At 48.9% G+C, this 22,874-nt stretch overlaps 1 protein-coding gene across 1 annotated transcript in view; it reads right to left on the minus strand.

Moving 5' to 3' along the window:
- Positions 1 to 22,874, minus strand: part of LOC101127236 (polycystin-1-like protein 2) — a 117,314-nt gene that overhangs the window by 88,765 nt on the left and 5,675 nt on the right. The window contains 5 exon segments of the mRNA XM_055366748.2: positions 3,037 to 3,114; positions 6,769 to 7,173; positions 10,582 to 10,802; positions 15,549 to 15,696; positions 16,545 to 16,655. Of these exon segments, the coding sequence (XP_055222723.2) occupies positions 3,037 to 3,114; positions 6,769 to 7,173; positions 10,582 to 10,802; positions 15,549 to 15,696; positions 16,545 to 16,655 (963 nt within the window).

Genomic DNA, 22,874 nt, shown 5'->3' on the forward strand with positions numbered 1-22,874 from the left:
ACTGGGCTGGTGAGTTACCCTCTCTGAGTCTTGGTTTCCTCGTTTGTAAAAATGGCTGGAGTCCATCCCCATTTCTCAGGGCTCCAGGAAGACTGAATGTGGTGCTGTTTATAGAATTTCTTTGTAAACTATACATCTAGAAAGAATCATCCTGGCTAACACAGTGAAACCCCATCTCTACTAAAAATACAAAAAAATTAGCTGGGCTTGGTGGTGGGCGCCTGCAGTTCCAGCTAATCGGGAGGCTGAGGCAGGAGGATTGCTTGAACCTGGGAGGCAGAGCTTGCAGTAAGCCAAGATGGCGCCACTGCACTCCAGCCTGAACGTCAGAGCAAGACCCTGTCTCAAAAAAAAAAAAAAAAGAAAGAAAGAAAGAACGCTAGTGGGTCAAGTTTAAACACTGGAAAAAGATACAATCAACTGATGTCTCTGAAAATACATATATTTTTGAGATGGAGTCTAGCTCTGTTGCCCAGCCTGTAGTGCAGTGGCGTGATCTCGGTTCACTGCAATCTGCCCCTCCCGGGTTCAAGCAATTCTCCTGCCTCAGCCTGCTGAGTGGCTGGGATTATAGGTGTGCACCACCACACCCAGCTAATTTTTGTATTTTTAGTAGAGACAGGGTTTCACCATGTTGGCCAGGCTGGTCTCGAACCTCTGACCTCCAGTGATCCACCCGCTTCGACCTCCCAAAGTGCTGGGATTACAGGCGTGAGCCACTGTGCCTGGCCTACTGAAAATATTGAAATATTAATGATTAATATCTAATTAAAGTGTAGTGATTAAAATAGGAACTTAGAGTTATTTCATGTGATTCACTAAGGCCCTGGATATATTAAGGTCTGAGTACCACTGATCTTTAAAAAATTCTCTCCCAGTGAATTCTCATTCACACAACTATAATTCCAAAGGCATGTAAAACTATACAAATCAAGGCTAAGATGCCAGAGAAAGGGGACTTTCTTAACCTTAAGAAGGAAGGCAGTCCAATCACCCTGAATGAAAAAATTGGGAGAAATATTTGCTGCCTTTGATCCTGCATAAATCAGCCATGTGACTTCTGCAAAGTCAATTAAACTTTCTGGGCCTCAAATCCCACATCTGGCTGTCAAATTTCCAGGCATCTATGACCCCCTCCCTTGGTAGCAGCATCTACGGGTGATATTTTCCCTAAGAACCATCCCTCCCCAACTCTCAGGCCTTGGTTTGGGTGAAGCTGACCCTACATTGTACTCCAGCGTGGGCGTGAGACCCTGACCTGCCAAACTGACTGCCACTTCCCCTGGTCTCAGCAGCTGGTCCAGGAGAAACCATGAACTGAGCTTCAGCCAGCAAGAGGCAGCCTCAAGACTTCTACTAGAAATATCCATCAAGACGTACTCTTTCTCCTCTGGGATTAAGGATCAAAGCCTGGGGCCATCTTGCTACTGCCAGGAAGAGAGAATCCAAAAGAAGCCAACACAGAACCAGAGGAGGAGAGAGGCAGGTTTCTGAAGACATTGTCTGAGCGACGCATGCAGCTGTGTTTAAGAACAGGTCTACTCCCTGGGCTTTTCATTTTCATTTCCTTTTTTCTTTTTTTTGGGGGGGTGGGGGTGGGGACACCATCTCACTTTGTCACCCAGGCTGGAGTGCAGTGGCATGATCTTGGCTAAATGCAACCTCTGCCTTCCAGATTTAAGCAATTCTCCTGGCCTCAGCCTCCCCAGTAGCTGAGACTACAGGTGTGTGCCACCACGCCCAGCTAATTATTGTATTTTTAGTAGAGACAGGCTTTCGCCATGTTGGCCAGGCTGGTCTCAAACTCCTGACCTCAAGTGATCCACCACCTCGGCCTCCCAAAGTGCTGGGATTGTAGGCATGAGCCACGGTGCCCAGCCAGCGTTTCATTTTCTGAGCTGATAAAATTTCCTTTTGACCCAAGCCAGTTTGAGCTTCGTTTCTGTCCCTTGCTACTTGAATTGTCCTAGCAAACATATTCGAGTGAACCCTACCTCTGTGATGGCTACTGTCAGCTAGTTCCCCAACAGCCATTACCCCAGCCTTCCTCCTGGCAGCCGGAATCCACCTTCTCCCACAGAACCTGAAAATGCTGGGTATCTGCTTTTCCGGTGCACTTTATAGCAGCGGACATGACCCTACTTTGGTCATGGTGTCTGAGGTGATGATTGCTTAGAGTGAGTGGGAAAGATTTTTCCCCTAATAAAAACAGGTGCACAGGAGGAAACCCCTGCTCCCGCTGCTGGTACGCTGGGTTGACATGTAATATCCGGAACTGCAGCAGTCACTTTGATTCCTTGAGCAACAAGCCTAAGGCAGTCCCAAAGCTCTAAGGATGGCAGAGGAGAAAGATAGACTGAGTCTGGTTTCTCGCTGGCATCACTGAGCCACCAAACCAACCCTGGAAGTGCTTACCTCCTAACTTCTTATGTGAGACAAGAAAGCCCTGAATCTGAAGCTACTTAGGTTGGACCTTCTGTTACTTGCAGCTTAAAGCATCATAATGAATGCAAACTCTTGTTTTAGAATTCTGTGTCAGTGGTTGACTGGGCGCGGTGGTTCACACCTGTAATCCCAGCACTTTGGGAGGCTGAGACGGGTGGATCACGAGGTCAGGAGATTGAGACCATCCTGGCTAACATGGTGAAACCCCGTCTCTACTAAAAATACAAAAAAATTAGCCAGGCGTAGTAGTGGGCACCTGTAGTCCCAGCTACTCAGGAGGCTGAGGCAGGAGAATGGCGTGAAGCCGGGAGATAGAGCTTGCAGTGAGCCGAGATCATGCCACTGCACTCCAGCCTGGGTGACAGAGCGAGACTCCAACTCAAAAAAAAAAAAAGAATTCTGTGTCAGTGGTTAAATGTTTTACTGTAAACATCATTGCCTCCTTAGAATAACTGGAGAATTCTAACCATCTGTAGAACAAGACACATATTCAGATCCGTGTTTGGAAAGGCCCCTCACTGGAGCCCAAGCAGGTGCAATGCCCTGGACTCTTGGTAAAAGGTTTTATGCTCCGTTGCAGAAACACCTTGCCTGTGATAGTGATGTTCCCGATTTCCAAACTCAGGTTGGAGAAGGCATTCCTCACCAGCATGGTGACCAGAAAGGTGCCTGCAATACAAAGGACCCAGAGTCACAGCCATTGTCATGAATTTAACCAAGAAAACTCTCCCAGCTTGCTTCTCTAGTCCACTGATGCCTCCAACGAAATCTTTCATCTCTGAGCATTTAATGAATCCCTGCCCTATGTCAGGCATGGTGCAAGGCTCTGGGGACACAGAGATGAAGGAGCTTGGTTCTTGTCCTCAAGGTCCTTATCATGTAGTAGACTCATAGGACAGTGAACGCCAAACCACGGGAGGAATCGGCATGGGGCACTGTGGGCATTGGGTGGGGCCACTTCAACCTCAGGAGATAAAGAAATGGTTCACAGGATAGAGCCAGGGCTGGAGCTAAATTCCAAAGGAGAAGTAGGTTCTCGATGGATAAGACTGCAGATTCCCAAGAGGGAGAGACGTAGCAGGATTGTCAGAAGCGTGGAGACAGTGGAAAAGGATATTTTATTTTATTTTACTTTATTTTATTTTTGAGACAGGATCTTACTCTGTCATCCAGACTAGAGTGCAGTGGCGCAATCTCAGCTCACCACAACCTCCACCTCGCAGGCTCAAGCAATTCTCCTGCCTCAGCCTCCCGAGTACCTGAGATTACAGGCTCATGTCACCACGCCAGGCTAATTTTTGTATTTTTAGTAGAGACGGGGTTTCACCGTGTTGGCCAGGCTTGGAGAAGAATTTGTAAGATTTATTTAGATACATGTGTGTCCCATCCCTTCTCCCTCATGGGGAAGGGGCTGTGGGTAGGGGCTACCTTCTGTCTTCTCAAGCCCAGAGAGAAGTGCTTGAGAGAGGAGCCTTCCTTGGAAAGCCTGGTATGTGTCTGTTTGGGGTCTGCATGGACAGGCTTCATACTCATGCCCTTGAAGGGACAGGCTTCATACTCATGCCCTTGAAGGAACAGTCTGTGACGGGAAGACGTGCAGGTGGGAAGGGGACGGGAGGAAGGGGCTGCATTTCTGCGTCTGGGAAATAATTGCATTTGGCTAGGAGTCGGCCAAGACATGGGTCAGAATGTTCTGTGGACCAGATGTGTGCCTTGGGGAGATGGATGCTGACGAGGGGAGGGAGAATGAAGAGAGTCCAACAGAGAGGGGAGGTGGCCAGGGAGAAGCAGCCAGGGCGTGTGGCCAGCTAAAGGGGAGGCATCCCCCACCACCCCAGGAACAAAGGCCTATAAGGCCCAGCTGGGGGCCCCAAGAACCCAGAGAAGCTCCCACAAGAAAGAGGCAGCTTGAAACATCTGCTAGCCCTCAAGAGCCAGACCAGCTAGGACTTGGCCAGCACCACCAAGTGCAAATGTCCCTGCCCTGTCCCGTTCCCTTTCCATCCTTCCACTCCCGCCACCCCTGGAGTCATCCAAATCTGTTGGCTTAGGGGCAGGAACAGTCTGTTAATCATCTAACAGTGAGCAAGTCACAAAGCACATGGATATTTTATCAGAGAGGGATCATCTTCCCCTGTGGAGTGACCTTTGTAGCAGCGACTTTCACGGCAGGAGTGATTTTTATAGGTGACAAAGCAAAACCTGCATCTGGCTTATAACCCACGCGTGGTGTGATTTTCCAGCTGCAGCAGCCTCTAGACTTTCCCTCTTCCAAGCTGGACCCTTGGTATCTGGCAAAGCCCGGGTGGTTTTCTTCTCAAACCTATTGTCCCTTCTGCTATCTGGTTTGTGGAGTTGCTTGCAGAGGGCATGGTAACCCCACACCTGCACAGTATCCTGTTTTCTAACGCACTTCTGAGATCCAGGGGGAGCTATGGGCAGGTCCTGGATAGGCTGGAGACTCTGCCATTCTCATCACATTTCTGCCTGCTGATCTCATCCGGGCCCTCAAGAACTCTCTGTTCCTTACAGATTAAATGCAAATGGGCGCTGTGGCCACCTCCCCTGGCTGGTGCCTGCCAGTCTGTCCTCCCGTCAGCATCATTACAAATACTTCTGAGATAGACCAGAGATGGGACTTGGACCCCTGCCCTGCCTCATCGAGGATTCTACTACAAGCTGGTTGGGGAGGGTGGCCCATGGCAGGCACAGACCCCAGTCAGATCATCCAGACGTTGCACCACAAATCTTGCTCAAGGTGCCATGCCCACTGAGTGCAGACCTTGAGGAAACGAAAATAAACAGCTCCCACCTTAAATCTTACTCAAGGGAGTTAACCCTATAGCCCGCACACACAGAAGACCAGAAAAATGACCATCTTTACCCTTTGCCTCATTATAATACTAAAAATCATGCCCGAGGGTGGAGCTTTAACATGCTAATGAGACATACCACACATCAAGAAGCATGTGACCAGACTGCACAGGCGCTGAACATTCCCCACCTCCACATGCTTAAACATCGCCCTTTTCCCATCCTACCTCCTTTCAGAATGCCGGGAGTGGTGGCTCATGCTTATAAACCCAGCACTTTGGGAGGTCGAGGTGGGCAGATCATATGAGGTCAGGGGTTCAAGACCAGCCTGGCCAACATGGTTAAACCCCGTTTCCACTAAAAATAAAATACTCAGGCATGGTGGTACATGTCTGTAGTCTCAGTGACTCAGGAGGCTGAGGCAGGAGAATCTCTTGAACCAGGGAGGTGAAGGTTGCAGTAAGCTGAGATCGCGCCACTGCACTCCAGCCTGGGTGACAGAGTGGGACTCCATCTCAAAAAAAACAAAAAAAAAGACAGGCCGGGCGCGAGGGCTCACGCCTGTAATGCCAGCACTTTGGGAGGCCAAGGCAGGTGGATCACCTGAGGTTGGGAGTTCAAGAGCAGCCTGGCCAACATGGTGAAACCCCTCTCTACTAAAAATACCAAAAAAATTCTCCGGGCATGGTGGCGCATGTCTGTAATCCCAGCTGCTTGGGAGGCTGAGGCACGAGAATTGCTTGAACCCAGGAGGCAAAGGTTGCAGTGAGTCAAGATCACGCCACTGACCACTGACTGCACTCCAGCCTGGGAGACAGAGCAAGACTCCATCTCAAAAAAAAAAAAAAGAACGCCTTCCGGACTTTTTGGGGAGTCAGCCCCTGAACCTCCACTCCAATGCTGCTTTCTTTATGTTTGAACATAAGCCTCTAATAAAAGCCTCGTCCAGGAAAGTTTGAGTACATCAGAGCCTAAGACCCCATAGTCGGCAACACTTCCTCTCTCCATCCCCGTCTCTGCCATTCTTGGTTTTTACCTCTTTCCCGCTAGGGCATCACCTGCAGTTCCCCAAATCACACTCTTCTCTAGAGATGTTTGAAAAAATCTGAATATGCCTGGCCTCTTACAGGGGCCCTAAATGGGGGTGATTTTGCCCCCCAGGGGACATTTGGCAATGTCTGACATTTTTATCATCATGACTTGGGGTGCTGGTGCTACTAGCATCTAGTGAATAAAAGCCAGGGATGCTGCTAAAACTCCTTCAGTACCAGCCCCCAACTGTAACGAGGAATGATCCAGCTCCAAATGTCAGAAGTGCCGAAGTGGAGAACTGATAACTCAATGATGGCAGATTACATCTGGCTGTTCCTTATCTTATGACCCAGGCAGGATGCTGTGAACCAAATCTATGTCCAGGACACACTGGAAAACTGGCTGGCAGGACCCTGGGCACCAAGTCACAAAGGGAAGAGGAGGGGCATCAGAAGGGGAGCCACTAACCCCATGTACCTTCAACTGGAACAGCCAGGCGGTAAATCCCAAATGGCTCTCCAAAGCTCACTTGCTCGTGGGAGAAGGTTGCATTGAGTCCTGCCACCTCAAAGCTCAGCTCTTCCGGGGTGCCCTGAGCCAATGAGATGTTGATCAATAGGTCCTGTCCAAGCTCCAAATGGTCAGAAGCCCAGGAGGCCTGCAGCCCTGACAGCGGCTCCACCAAGTGAACTGTGATGTTCCTGGAGATTGTAGAGGTGGTGGTGGTGCTGGTGGCTTGGATCTCCAGGCGGTGCCTCACAGGGCCCATCAGTTTCTGGGTTTCTCTGTCCAGGGTCAGATTGTACGGTAGCGAGCCCTTTTGGGTGATGGACTCAGCCAGGGTTATGTCACCCAAAAGCACAGTGTAAGTCACTCCTGTTCCTAAGTGGGGTAAGAAAAGTTTAATAATGTTGGTAACAACATGCGGTTGATAATAATATGGCAGCTCAGACTCAGTCTCTGAAGCCTGATTCTGGATACAAACTTCGATACAGATACAGATATAAAGAAATATGTAAGGATACGCCCCCTTCTCAAATATTAATGGTAGTTATCCCTGAGTATTAGGTTAATGACTGATTTTGTCTTTCTTTTGAGACAGAGTCTGGCGCTGTTGCCCAGGCTGGAGTGTAGTGGTGTGATCTCAGCTCACTGCAACCTCTGCCTCCCTGGTTCAAGCGATTCTCCTGCTTCGGCCTCTGGAGTAGCTGGGATTACAGGCGCCTGCTACCACACCCAGCTAATTTTTGTATTTTTAGTAGAGGCGGGGTTTCACCATGTTAGCCAGGATGGTCTCGAACTCCTGACCTTGGATTTGCCCGCCTCAGCCTCCCAAAGTGCTGGGATGACAGGCGTGAGCCACTGTGCCCGGCCGTGATTTTGTCATCTGGGGGTCCTCTCTGTTCATTTGCATATTCCAACTTATTTATACTATGCATGTCTTACCCAAGAACCTAAATATTTGTCATTAAAAAATTACCACATTTAGTTGCCAGGGATGTCCTGGTCAGGGGAGGAGGAGGAGGACTTAAAGGGAGCATTTCTTAAGGGTGGGGGCTGATTTTTATGCATGACAACTAGCTTTGGGTCTTGTTTTAAGCAGGAGGAAGTAAAGCCATTCCTTCAACCTACAATGGTGACCGCATAGAACCCTGCAAACCAACATGAGAACTCAGCCCATTCACGGGAAGATGGGGGCTCCCTTGCAGGTTGCAGATGGTTGTTCTTACTGGATGCTAAATATTGCGGTTGACTCTTAAAATCTGACTTAAATCAACAAATTAGGATTCTTTCCGATAAAAACCAAGCTAGCGTAGTTCTTGTCTGGGTGATGATGATGATAACTATGATATAAGCCCCATGAGAATGGGAACCCTGACTTTCACATTTACTGCTGCCTCGCCCACACCTGGCAGAGTAGTAGGCACTCAATTATATTAGTAGGATGAGTAAATAAATGAAAGATTATTTTGTTTCCTCAGGGGAACATATGAGCCCTCTTCATCCAACAAGTACGCAAGAACAGAAGGGGTTTCCTGAGGGCTGTGTTAAAGCCCCATTATGGCTTCCACAGCTATTGCTATGAGAGGGCTCCAGGTGGGATGTGAGGTCAAACCGAGCCACCTGCTCATTGCACTAGCTCTGTGCTGCCCTGTTTACATCAACAGGCCTCTATTCTAATCTCAAACTGGTCCTGGGCTTCAGGAAAAACGCTGCCCTGGGTGAGGATGAGTCTTAGCCAGGAGGGTCTCTGTTGAGAGAAAGGATAATTTAAAATATTTAACAACCAGCACAGCATGGGCGCCAACCAATTAGAATGGATGCTCTGATAAATCAGAATAGACACTGCGACCAACGAATAGATGCCATGACCAATCAGAATAGACGCTGTGACCAATCAGAATGGACACCCTGACCCATCAAAATAGACATGACAACCAATCAGAGCAGTCTCTGTGACCGATCAGAAAACACAGGCTGGGCGCAGTGGCTCATGCCTGTAATCCCAGCACTTTGGGAGGCCGACGCGGGTGGAACATGAGGTCAGGAGTTCAAGACCAGCCTGGCCAATATGGTGAAACCCTGTCTCTACTAAAAATACAAAAATTAGCTGGGAGTGGTGGTGGGCGCCTGTAATCCCAGCTACTTGGGAGGCTGAGGCAGGAGAATTGCTTGAATCCAGGAGGCAGAGGTTGCACTGAGCCATTGCACTCCAGCCTGAGACACAGCGAGACTCCATCTCAAAAAAAAAAAAAAAAAAAGAAAACACACTGTGGCCAGGCACAGTGGCTCATGCCTGTAATCCCAACATTTTGGGAGGCCGAGGTGGGCAGGTTACCTGATGTCAGGAGTTCGAGACCAGCCTGGCCAACATGGCGAAATCCCATCCCTACTAAAATAGAAAAAAATAAAAAATTAACCTGGCATGGTGGCAAGTGCCTGCAGTCCCAGCTACCCAGGAGGCTGAGGCATGAGAATCACTGGAACCCGGGTGGTGGAAGTTGCAGTGAGCTGAGATCGCACCACTGCACTCCAGCCTGGATGACAGAGCAAGACTCTGTCTCAAAAAAAAAAGAATAGACACTGTGACCGATCAGAATGGACATGACAATCAATCAGAGCAATCTCTGTGACCAATCAGAAGACACACTGTGACCAATCAGAATGGACCCCAGCCATAACAGTTGGGACGGCTATACCAGTGGGTGCAGCTGAATACTGGCCTTGGCCAGGGGCAACTTGATCGTGCCAAGCTAGTCGATGCTGGCTGTACTGAGATGAGCTCAGGCCCAGTTGGTAGCAGTCCCAGTGCCACCTCATCCTAGTTAAATTCCCAAAAGGAAGTGACTTGGAAGTTCGGTTCTACAGGGATGCAAAGAAGGGCCTTTGGAAGGCTAGGAGCACTCACTACCTTACTAGCCTTCTGACTCTGGGCAAATGTTTTAACCTTTCTGTGTCGTCATTTCTTCATCTGTAACATGAAGATAATACTAGTATGTAATGACTAGGCAAGTTTATGCAAAGCACTTAGAACAGTGCCTGGCACACACTAGGTGCTAAATAAATGAATAAATGATAGTTTAAAAATGAACTTGGTCAGGTGTGGTGGCTCACACCTATAATCCCAGCACTTTGGGAGGCCAAGCTGGGTGGATCATCTGAGGTCAGGAGTTTGAGACCAGCCTGACCAACATGGTGAAACCCTGTCTCTACTAAATACAAAAAATTAGCCAGGTGTGGTGGTGCATGCTTGTAATCCCAGCTTGAGGCAGGGGAATCACTTGAACCCAGGCGGTATAGGTTGCAGTGAGCTGAGATTGTGCCGTTGCACTCCACCTGGGCAACAAGAGCAAAACTCCATCTCAAAAAAAAGAACTCAGTAGGTGATCCTTGTTACTATTTATTTACTTTTTTTTGAAACAGGGTCTCACTCTGTTGTCCTCGCTGGCATGCAGTGGCATGATCTCAGCTCACTGCAGCCTCGACCTCCCGGGTTCAAGCCATAATCCCACCTCAGCCACCCAAGTAGCCGCAACTACAGGCATGTGCAACCATACCTGACTAATTTTTGTACTTTTTGTAGAAATGGGGTCTCACCCTGTTGCCCAGGCTTGTCCCGAACTTCTGGGCTCAAGCGATGTGCCAGCCTCAGCCTCCCAAAGTGTTGGAATTGCAGGCTCAAGCCACTGCACCCAGCCCACTATTTATTAAGGTCTGGGAGTTGGATAGATTTGGAGGAAATCAGTGATTTTATAGATTGCCTTGATGTGCCCAATTCTGCAGACTCACCTCCATCAAGCTCCATCTGAATCCACAGAGGATCCCCAAAGACAGCCTGGCAGAGAGGGCCGGCTCCTGACTGGGACAGGCCGGAGCATGCAGTCACACTGAGCCTCTCCATCTTGTCTCGCACGGTCACCTGCCTCTGAGCTGTCACATGCCACTCACTGGTTGTGCATTCAGCAAACACAGTGAATTCCCCAGGAGATGTGAACTGGTGGGTCACATTGCTGGACACATTGCTGGCCACAGTCAGGGACATGACCAGTGTTGGGGAAACACAAAGACATGCATTTACACATGCACTGACAGGGTTTGGATCTGCGGTCCTGCCCAAATCTCATGTTGAATTATAATCCCCAATGTTGGAGGTGGGGCCTGGTGGAAGGTGATTGGCTCATAGGGGCGTTTTCTCGTGAATGGCTTGGCACCATCTCCCTGGTGCTGTTCTCTTGGTAGTGAGTGGGTTCTCACAAGATCTGGTTGTTTAAAAGTGTATGGCTGGCCAGGCTTGGTGGCTCATGTCTGTAATCCCAGCACTTCGGGAGGCTGAGGCGGGCAGATCGCTTGAGGTCAGGAGATTGAGACCAGCCTGGCCAACATGGCGAAACCCCATCTCTACTAAAAACACAAAACTTAGCTGGGCGTGGTGGTGCACACCTGTAATCCCAGGTACTAGGGAGGCTGAGGCAGGAGGATCGCTGGAACCCAGAAGGCGGAGGTTGCAGTTAGCTGAGATCGCACCACTGCATTCCAGCCTGGGCGACAGAGTAAGAGCCTGTCTCAAAAAAAAAAAAAAAAAAAAAAAAAAAAAAAAATCCAGTGAGTACTAGTAACACTGGCAATAATAGTAACAACTTAGACTGTGGTTCCTGGCCTGAAAACCCTCCTATTATCCCCTGTAGTGGGTGCTACAGGGAATCCCCCAGATTCTACCCTTCATGCCTGAGTCATGCATTCCCCCAGTACACCTGTGAGCTGTGGCTGAGGGCTCACAGCTGAATCCATGTCCAGGAGTCCCTTTTAGCCAAAGGGAGCTGCCTTGCTCAAACCTACCTCCCCTCCCATGGACATCCTGCACCCCACGAGTGCTCAATGCCGGGGTATAATGATCTGGCTCTCTGGCCTCAGCTGGAAGCAACTCTGAGGGCCATCTCTGCTCAGAGGTTTCTGCAGGATCGGCAGGGTCTCTGTGGGCCCTGCATCCCAGTTCAACTCTCCTCTTGCCCCATCTTACTACTCCCTTCCCATGCTCCACAACAGTCTGTTTCCTGGTTCCTGTGAGACAAAGTAGCAAACTCAAGGAGATAGGTGTGCTCATTTCTGTTTGCCAGCATAATCACAGGCAGCCCCTGACTGCGGTGACAGGCAGCCCTCCAGAACACTTTGAAGACATAACAGAATAGAGTGCTCGGCTTCCACGTCTCTAGCCTGAGTCACTATATCCCTAAAAAGATAAATGACTGGTCCTTTTCTTACATATAAGATACTGTCTGGCTGGGTGCAGTGGCTCACGCCTCTAATCCCAGCACTTTGGGAGGCCGAGGTGGGCGGATCACGAGGTCAGGAGATTGAGACCATCCTGGCTAACACGGTGAAACCCCGTCTCTACTAAAAATACAAAAAAAAAAATTTAGCCAGGCGTGGTGGCGGGCGCCTGTAGTCCCAACTACTTGGGAGGCTGAGGCAGGAGAATGGCGTGAACCCAGGAGGAGGAGCTTGCAGTGGGCCGAGATCGCGCCACTGCACTCCAGCCTGGGTGACAGAGCAAGACTCCGTCTTAAAGAAAAAAAAAAAAAAGGTAACGTCTGAGATGGCTGGTGATTATGCTTCTGCAATCTACAACAAGAATTTTTTTTTTTTTTTTTAGACAGTCTTTCTCTGTTGCTCAGGCTGGAGAGCAGTAGCAGGATCTCCGCTCACTGAAACCTCCGCCTCCCAGGTTCAAGCGATTCTCCTCCATCAGCCTCCTGTGTAGCTGGGAATACAGGCATGCACCACCACGTCCAGCTAATTTTTTTTTTTTTTTTTTTTTTTTTTTTAGTAGAGATGGAGTTTCACCATGTTGACCGGGCTGGTCTTGAGCTCCTGACCCCAAGTGATCTGCCCACCTTGGCCTCCCAAAGTGCTGGGATTACAGGCATGAGCCACCGAAGCCAGCCAACAAGATATACTTTAGTCATCTAGAGGCAGATGCACTCTTGTACCCAAACTTTGATGTGATTTTACGTGGACTGAACCTCCACAACCCATATAGAAGCTGTGAGCTGAAACACTGTTTTGGAGCAGTCTGGCAGAACCTCTTTGAAAGACCTCCCAGGCTGTAGTTCTCAGTCTGTGGTCCTGAACAAAACTAACTTTAATTATTTAAAAAGCTTGATTTTTCTTTAGTTGACAGACCCCACCTACGTTAGACTGGCTAGCATCAACAGCTCTTCAGGACCAGGCTCCTGCTGAGTTTTTCAGCATCTTTCATTCTTCCACAGAGTCCTGAACTCCAGGCATGGCGAGGTCCTTGCAGTTATTTGAATACGCCACATGCTTTCGGGTCCATGCTACTCTCTTTTCTCTAGATCCATTGCTCTTGCCTTATAATTCTGGTTCCCCGAGAGAGGACTTTAGCTCTAGGTCACTCTAAGGCTCCTGTTGTTTTGTGGATTATTGGTTTCAGACAAATCTCTGCACTCCCAACATCAGCTGTGTGCAGCAGCAGCCGATTAACGGAAGAACAATGTCAATCCCTAGATTTGCCAGAAGGTGGCGCTCAGCTAACCAACGCTGGATTCACACAGATTTCACCAAATGCAAATTGTTCTGTAAGGCCCGTAATACAATTTCAGAAATGTGGAAATTTTTCCATGACAAACACAGAAAAAAAAAAGGCCCTCCATGCAAATGAATATAAGGCAAGGTAAAAAGGAGCTTCTAACAGAGAAGTCTTCTGGCTTCTATGCAATGCAATTCTTCCCAGGAGCTCTTATTGTTTATCAACAATGGATACGAAGGGTTTGATTTAAAAATCTCACCTCTTAGACTAATGAGGAGTTAAGAAAAAGTAGGAGGCTGTACCAACACATAAGAGAAAAGCACAGAGATATTTACACAAAAAAATGTGGCTTCCGTACATTCAAAAATCAAAATTCATGCTATTTTCCCTATCATAACCTGAGTTCTGTGGCTGCTAGTATTGATAAGAAGGCATCAGAAAGGCATTTCCCAGTGTTTATAAAAATGATTTTTAAAAGGTGGGTGGTGACCAGGCACAATGGCTCACGCCTGTAATCCCAGCACTTTGAAAAGCCGAGATGGGCAGATCATCTGAGGTCAGGAGTTCAAGACCAGCCTGGACAACATGGCAAAACCCCATCTCTCCTAAAAATACAAAAATTAGCTGGGCGTGGTGGAGCATGCCTGTAGTCCCAGCTACTCGGGAGACTGAGGCAGGAGAATCGCTTGAACCTGGGATATGGAGGTTGCGGTGAGCCGAGATCATGCCACTGCACTCCAGCCTGGGTGACAGAGCAAGACTCCACCAACCTTCCACCCCCTCCGCCAAAAAAAAGGTGGGTGGGTAGTTTCAAGGTCCAACTAATCTTTAATGGAAAGGAAGATGGACTATTTGGGTGGGGCAATGGTGGAGGAGGTGCCACCATCTATTTCCTTTGAAAGAGAAAAAAATGTCAGTGATTGTTGCTTAGAGCTAATGCCCAGAGAGACTGCAAATGTCAAACAGTGCTCACTGTGTCTTAGATTTTAATCGCACAAAAACTTCCAGAGAGTAATACAACAAACACCCTTGGATTCGCCATCCAGACTTAACAAACATTAACATTTGGTCTCATTTGCTTCTGTTCTAAACCACTGTTTATCACTGAAAAGTCCTGTGTAGCTGCGGGTCATAGCGGGGCTACATTTAGGCAATTTTGACTTATGCCAAATTCAAGTTCTACAAGATTTGGGGGCTGAAAGATTGTGTAACTTACAATCTGTCGTTTTCTTTATAAACTCATAGCAGTCAGGAAGAAACCCACAGAACAGTGGCATAGGTATTTGTATCACCCAGATATTTGCCCCCAAAACATCACTGCAAATAGTTTCTCATTTAACACCACAAAACATTCAAGGCAGCCACGAACACAAATGTGACAGGGGGCCATGTGCTGTGGCTCACGCCTGTACTACCAGCACTTTGGGAGGCCAAGGGGGTAGATCACCTGTGGTTAGAGGTTCGACACCAACCTAGCCGACATGGTGAAACCCTGTCCCTACTAAAAATACAGATATTAGCCAGGCATGGCGGCACGTGCTTGTAGTTCTAGCTACTTGGGAGGCTGAGGCAGGAGAATCACTTGAACCCAGGAGGTGGAGGTTGCAGTGAGCCGAGATCGAGCCACGGCTCTCCAGCCTGGGCGATGGAGAAAGACCCTGTCTCAAAAAAAAAAAAGAAAGAAAGAAAGAAAAGAAAAGAAAACCTATGAGGTAGACTGTTTGCAAAAGTAGCAGCAACAGTTCCTCCCATCCCATATGGGAGCACCTCGCAGTGTGGCTCCACGCTCCTTCTATCAGTAGGTGGGGTCTACTCCTCCACCTCTTGAATCTGGTCTTGGCCATGGAACTTGCTTTGGCCAACGGTATCTTAGAAAATGTAACACAAGCAGAGATTTGAAAAAATGTTTGCGCATCAGGCTCTGCTGCTAGGAACACTGTGTGAATGAGCCTAGGCTAACCTGTTGGGTGATGAGCAGCATATGCTTCTAGCTGACATCCAGCTGACCACTAGGCATGTGAGTGAGTGAGGTCTTCCCGGACAGCCCACCCCAGCCAACTCCACTCAGACAAGAAAAGCCGCCCAGCTCTCCAGAGAACCGTAAGAAATGGTAACTATTGTTTTAAGCCACAAAGTTTTGGGTTGGTTTGTTATGTGGCAAAAAAAACTGATGATACAATCTGGCTCAAGGCTCAGAGATTTCTCTTACCTCGGCAGCTTGTAGGGATCAAAAGTGTGGCTGTCTCCTGTACTAATTATACAGGACAGATTTCCTATGTAGGGTGAGAGGAGCCACGTCAGGGAGATGGTGACATTGTCAAAGATAAAACTCTCACTGGACACCATCAGCTGCAGGGCTGTGGATTAAAACATAAAATGCTGCATGCACTTGTGAAGCAAAATTGCACAATTCTGTTTATAACCAACTCTCTTCTGGCTACCTGTCCAGTATTTTTATGTGGGTCTTTTTTTTTTTTTTTTTTCTCACAGGGTCTTGCTCTTTCACCCAGGCTGGAGTACAGTGGTGTGATCATGGCTCACTGCAGCCTCGATCTTTCCAGGCTCAGGTGATCTTCCCACCTCAGTAGAGACTGAGTAGCTGGGACTACAGGTATGTGCTACCACACCCACTAATTTTTATTTTTATTTTTTGAGACAGGGTTTCACTCTGTCGCCCAGGCTGGAGGGCAATGGCGTGATCTCTGCTCACTGCAACCTCTGCCTGCTAGGTTCAAGTGATTTTCCCACCTCAGCCTCCCAAGTAGCTGGGACTACAGGTGCATGCCACTACGGCTGGCTAATTTTTGTATTTTTTGTTAGAGACAGTTTCACCATGTTGGCCAATGGTCTCGAACTACTGACTTCAAGTGATCTACTCCCCTCAGCCTCCCAAAGTCCTGGGATTACAGGCATGAGCCACCACACCCAGCCTAATTTTTATATTTTTTGTAGAGACGGGGTTTCTCCACGTTGCCCAGGCTTGTCTCCAATTCCTCGGCTCAGACTATCCTCCTGCCTCCCAAAGTGCTGGGATTACAGGCGTGAGCCACCACGCCCAGCCAAGGGGAGCAACTTTGAATGACGGAGTCTCTTAGCACACAGAGATCAGCCCATGTGGGTGGCTAGTGTCTCTGTTTTCAGGGGAAGCTGGACATGCCATAAAATCAGAGGGAAATTTCTATGCTCAAGCAAGTCGGGGACTCACCTTCCCGGCACTGGTACTGCACCCACAGGTAACTGCCCTGAGTCGGACACAGGTTTCCAAAATAGGTCCCATCTGCTGCCACCTGGCATGGCTGTAGCCCCTGGCACTGGCCTGGGAAGCACGCACACCCCAGCGGAAGCAGGAATGGTGTGCAAGATAAAAGAGGATACATTCAACAGAGCTGTATAGAGATGAATGGCCTCTCACCCACTCATTCATTTACCCACCATCCGCCCAACAAATAGCTTTTGATATCTCCTGAAGACCAGGCACTGGGCTAGGTACTCAGGGGAGGGAGAAGTAGGATTTCTGTCCTCAAGTAGTTCAGGGTCTAGCATCCTGGTCTCAAACTTCAGCTTGCAACAGATCCCCCTGTGAGTCTTGTGAAGATACCATATTCCAGACCCCACCCTCAGCGATTCTGATTCAGTAGGTACGGAGTGCAGCTGGAGAATATGCATTTCTAACCAGTTCCTGTGGGATGCTGATCCTGACATTGCTGGCCCAGGGACCCCACTTCGAGAACCACTGGTCCAGCAGCATCTAGAGAGATGGCCCAAAATAGAAATCTACACCCAGAGAACCGGCAGAGGGGGCAAGATTAGGAATCCTGCATCTATCAGGGTACCACATGCCCACAGAAGGGAGGAGCAGGGACAGCCCATTCCAGAAGCTTCAGGGTCATCCAGCACCTCTCCCTCCTGCCCAGCGAGATGTGTTAGATGCCCGCAGGGAAGCCTGGGAGAAAGAAACAGGTCCAGAACACCCACCTGTGCTTCTCCCAGTTACCTGCTAGGTCCCACTTCTTCCGGGCAGCTGGCCCTGCGCCGACAGAGCCACCCTCACCCTGCCATGCTTGTATCACAGGGAACTACATTTTCCAAACTCCCTTGGCCACTGGCTCCCAGGTAGGCTTGGCCAATGGCCGGCACTGGTGAAAGACTGGAGGGTGGTGTATTCATTTCCAATCACTGTTGTAACAACTTACCACTAACTTAACGACTTAAATCTACATAGATTTAGCTGGGAGTGGTGGCTCACACCTATACTCCCAGCACTTTGGGAGGCAGAGGTGGGCAGATTACCTGAGGTCAGGAGCTCGAGACCAGCCTGGCCAACATGGCAAAACCCTGTCTCTACTAAAAATACAAAAATTAGCTGGGCGTGGTGGCACATGCCTGTAATCCCAGCTACTCAGGAGGCTGAGGCAGGAGAATAGCTTGAGCCTGGGAAGTGAAGGTTGCAGTGAGCAGAGATCGCGCCATTCCACCCCATCCTGGGTTACAGAACAAGAATCAGTCTCAAAACAAACAAACAAAAACTCAGATTTTTGTCCAGGTGTGGTGGCTCATGCCTGTAATCCCAGCAATTTGGGAGGCTGAGTCAGGTGGATCACTTGAGGTCAGAAGCTCGAGGCCAGCCTGGCCAACGTGATGAAACTCCATCTCTACCAAAAATACAAAAACTAGCTGGGTGTGGTGGCACGCGCCCGTAGTCCCAGCTACTTAGGAGGGTGAGGCAGGAGAATCACTTGAACCAGGGAGGTGGACGTTGCAGTGAGCTGAGATTGCGCCACTGCACTCCAGCCAAGGCAACAGAGCGAGACTTTGTCTCAAAACTAAAATAAATAAAAATAAAACAGCACAGATTTTTTAAATCTCACAATTCTGTATGGTGGTCAGAAGTCTGGGTGGGCTCAGCTGGCCTCTGCTCATATCACAGGGCTGACACCAAGGTGTCAGGGCTGTGTTTCTTTTCTTTCTTTTGTTTTTTTGAGATGGAGTTTTGCTCTTGTTACCCAGGCTGGAGTGTAGTGGTGCGATCTCGGCTCACCGCAGTCTCTGTCTCCCAGGTTCAAGCGATTCTCCTGCCTCAGCCTACTGAGTAGCTGGGATTACAGGCATGTGCCACCACAACCAGCTCATTTTGTATTTTTAGTAGAGATGGGGTTTCTCCATGTTGGTCAGCCTGGTCTTGAACTCCCAACCTCAGGTGATCCACCTGCCTTGGCCTCCCAAAGTACTGGGTTTACAGGTGTGAGTCACTGCCCCTGGCCATTTTTTTTTTTTTTTTTTTTTTTTTTGATACGGAGTCTCGCCATGTCACCCAGGCTGGAGTGCAGTGGTGCCATCTTGGCTCACTGCAACCTCTGCCTCTCAGATTCAAGCAATTTTCCTGCCTCAGCCTCCTGAATAGTTGGGGCTCCAGATGCACACCACCATACCTGGCTAATTTTTGTATTTTTTGTAGAGACGGGGTTTCACCATGTTGGACAGTCTGGTCTTGAACGCCTGATCTCAGATGATCCACCCACCTCAGCCTCCCAAAGTGCTGGGATTACAGGTGTGAGCCACCGTACCCAGCCTCTTCCTTTTTTTAAGCATCTCTTCTCCCTTGCCACAGCAGTTCCCCCAGTGGAAGCTCCAATTAACAGGCAGCTGTCAGCATTTAACTAGACTCAGCCCCTACCCACAGGATTCTGATTCAGTAAGTATGGGGTGCAGCTGTAGAGTGTGCATGTCTAACAAGCTCTCAGGGGATGCTGAGCCCGATACTGCTGGCCCAGAGCATGCAGGAATTTCAACCCCATTTGCGGAGTACATACAAGGTACTACACTCTTTCCCCAGGTTCTCCTGACCCTCACAGGAGCCCCATGAAGCTTAGGAAGATTCTGCAACTTGCCTGCATCACCCAGGCAGCAGGGGCTGAGCTGGGATTTGAACCCCAACCTGCCGCCCTTTTGCCATGTACCCTGCTGCCCACATCCCAGGGGGTTCTGCCCCATCCTTGGACTTGGTCTAAGCAGTTTGCTTAGACAAACTGGGGGTGGCAGCAGGGCTCACCTTCCAGCTCACAAATTAAACCACACAAAATATTCAACATCCCCTTGTAATGGATAAACTGCCTCAAGACGCAGAGGCCACGTCCCTGCTGAGGTTTTTTTCTAATACTGTTGTTACCCAGCGAGACCATCCTGGGCTCTCTCCCCACCACCACGGTTCATACTGCAGTCCACACCTGAGCCTGCCACGTCATGTCCTCATCACCTTGTCCCCCAGTCTTTCTCTTGGCTGGATCCTGCACTTCCTTCACAGCCAGGCTCCTGATGCCGCCCCCGTAAGGCTTTCCTGAGCTCCACCTCCACCCCGTGATCTGGGGGGCCCCTCTGATCAAACGGGAACATGAGCCACCACCACATCTCTGTTCTCAGATTAAATAGACTCAAAGAGAGGTCTAATTCCAGAACCTGAGGACACAGTTTTTTCTATGACTCTTCGTAGCCACATATAATCCACTTAAAAAAAAAAAAAGTAAACTAAATCTGATCTAATTCCAGGATTTAACACACCTTGCAGACAAACTTTAAAATCCCTTCAGGTCCCCAGATGCCTTGAGGCTCAGAATGTGGCCCAAAGACATTTGGGATCCTAAGTGGCATCACTTGGGAGTGAGTTGGAAATCAAGTGGGAGGTTTTTAAAAATTTTTGGTTCACTGCAACATCTCCAGGACATAGAACAGTACCTGGCACATAGTAGGTATAAAATAAGTTTTGCATGACTAAATAGTGTTTACTCTTCTGGGTTGCAGCATTTATCACAGCATTAGTTAATTGCCTGTATATCACTGTCTCCCCACCGCGCCGCGAGCTCTTTGAAAAACAGAGTTTGGGCCAGGTGCGGTGGCTCATGCCGGTAATTCCAGCACTTTGAGAGGCCAAGGTGGGTAGATCACTGGAGGCCAGGAGGTACAGACCAGCCCGGGCAACATGGTGAAACACTTTCTCTACAAAAAATACAAAAATTAGCTGGGTGTGAGGGTGCTCGCCTCTAATTCCAGCTACTTGGGTGGCTGAGGCAGGAGAATCGCTTGAGCCCAGGAGGCGGAGGTTGCAGTGAGCCACGACTGTGCCACTGCTCTCCAGCCTGGGCAACAGAGCAAGACTCCGTCTCAAAAAAAAAAAAAAAAAAAAAGAAAACAACAACAAAAAAACAAGTGTTTATTGGCTAACTGAATGAATGAGGGACCAGGGTGCTTAGATACAGACCCCGCGGGATCCTCTCTGCGCTCCTCCTCCGACTCCCACAACAGGGTGCAGGGCTCCCCTCTAACGTGCTCTCTGAGCTGTGGGTGCCACATTTCAGGAACTTGCAGCTGAGCCTTTGAGGAAACAGCCCACCAAGCCCCAGCAGTGCCCTGGTGAGGGAGGTACATCCATTCTCCCGTCCGGGGCCCTTTCTCCTTGCAGGGGCCACGGCCTCAGGAACGCTGGAGTAAGAAGAGTCAGTGAAAACCAGCCAGCTGATTTTAGCATTTCCTTTCCCCATGCCTGCTCCAAAAGGCAGGAGGACAGAGGAGCTCAGTTCCCTGAGGCAGGAGGAAGTTCTGGGAGTACTGGCGTCCCTCCCTGAATCTTCAAAGGGTCTTTGGGCAGAAGCAGAGGTTCAGAGGAGAGTGCCAAGAGGCACAAATGGGGAGGCTGGCTCCCAGGACCTGAGGCTTGCAGCCTGGCCACACGGGGCTGTGTCCTCACTTAGCCAAGAAGCAGCAGACCACTTGCCTTCCTGGACCGTCCAGGGGGGACAGTGATGACTGCAGCAGAAAGAAGAGGGTTCCCCAATGTCATGGATCAGGGAAGTCTCTGAGGAGTTTTTACCTCCCAGCAGGGTGCAAGAAACCCCCATAATCCCGGAAATTGAATCCTAGTCACTGGGCAAGCGCAGCTCAGAAGTAGATTTAATCTGATTTAGAAAAACAAAGCCCTAGAGTAACTCTCCCACGTGAACAAGATACCATCTATCAGGAGCTTGGCTTCAGCGTTATTCACAGTCACAGAGATTAAGAACCAACCTTTCTCAACAGAAGAGACAAATGACGGCACAGTTACACAATAGATGAAACAAATAAACCAGCACAACATGTATCAAGATGGATCATACATATCAAAAACAAGATGTTGAACAAAACACAAGAACCAAAATGAAAAGAAAAACGCATTCTGTAGAAAGACACACAATATACCATTTATATAAACATTAAAACCATGCAAATATGATACCATTTATATAAACATTAAAACCCTGCAAAGTGGCCAGGCACAGTGGCTCACACTTGTAATCCCAGGAAGGCCAAGGTGGGCGGATCACCTGAGGTCAGGAGTTCGAGACCAGCCTGGCAAACATGGTGAAACCCCATCTCTGCTAAAAATACAAAAAATTAACCGGGTGTGGTGGCGCACGCCTGTAGTCCCAGCTACTCGGGAGGCTGAGGCACAAGAATCGCTTGAACCCAGGAGGCAGAGGTTGCAGTGAAAAGAAATTGTGCCACTGCATTCCAGCCTGGGTGACAGACTGTGAGACTCCGTCTCAAAAATAAATAAATAAATAATAAATTTAAAAAATAAATTTTTAAAAAAGCCCTGCAAAAGCAACAGTCTGTAGTGTTTAGGAATACGTGCCTAGAAGGTGAAAATAAAGCAGGCGCAGTGGCTCATGCCCGTAATCCCAGCATTTGGGGAGGCCGAGGCAGGTGGATTGCCTAAGCTCAGGAGTTCAAGATCAGCCTGGTCAACATGGTGAAACCCCGTTTCTACTAAGAATACAAAAATTAGCTGGGAGTGGTGGCACCTGCCTGTAATCCCAGCTACTCGGGAGGCTGAGGCATTAGAATCGCTTGAACCCAGGAAGCAGAGATTGCAGTGAGCTAAGATCGGGCCGCTGCACTCTAGCCTGGGCAAGAGAGAGACTCTGTCTCAAAAGAAAGAAAGAAGGAAAGAAAGAAAGAAAGAGAGAGAGAGAAAGAAAGAAAACAGAGAAGCATGAAGCATGCAGGCAATTAACAAACACTGAGTTCGTAAAGGGAACAGGACTGTGGAGGGATCCACAGGAGTCTCCTAGTGTTGTATTCATTTTTCTTTTTCCTTTTTCTTTTTTGAGACAGAATCTTGTTCCATCACCCAGGCTGGAGTGTGATGACCTGATCTCGGCTCACTGCAACTTCCGCCTCCAGGGCTCAAGCGATTCTCCTGCCTCAGCCTCCCAAATACCTGGGATTACAGGCGTGTGCCACCAGCCCGGCTAATTTTTGTATTTTTAGTAGAGATGGGGTTTCACCATGATGGCCAGGCTGGTCTGGAACTCCTGACCTCAGGTGATCCACCCGCCTCGGCCTCCCAAGTGCTGAGATTACAGGCGTGAGCCACCACACCCGACTGTATTGATTTTTCTAACGAGGGAATCTTAAGCAAATGAGGCATGGTGTTCAGATCTGATGAAGGTGGGTAGCAGATCTGTGGGAGTTCATTACAGTATTTTCTATTCTTGTCTATACG

Source organism: Gorilla gorilla, chromosome 18, assembly GCF_029281585.2.
Source record: "Gorilla gorilla gorilla isolate KB3781 chromosome 18, NHGRI_mGorGor1-v2.1_pri, whole genome shotgun sequence".
Classification (NCBI taxonomy): domain Eukaryota; kingdom Metazoa; phylum Chordata; class Mammalia; order Primates; family Hominidae; genus Gorilla; species Gorilla gorilla.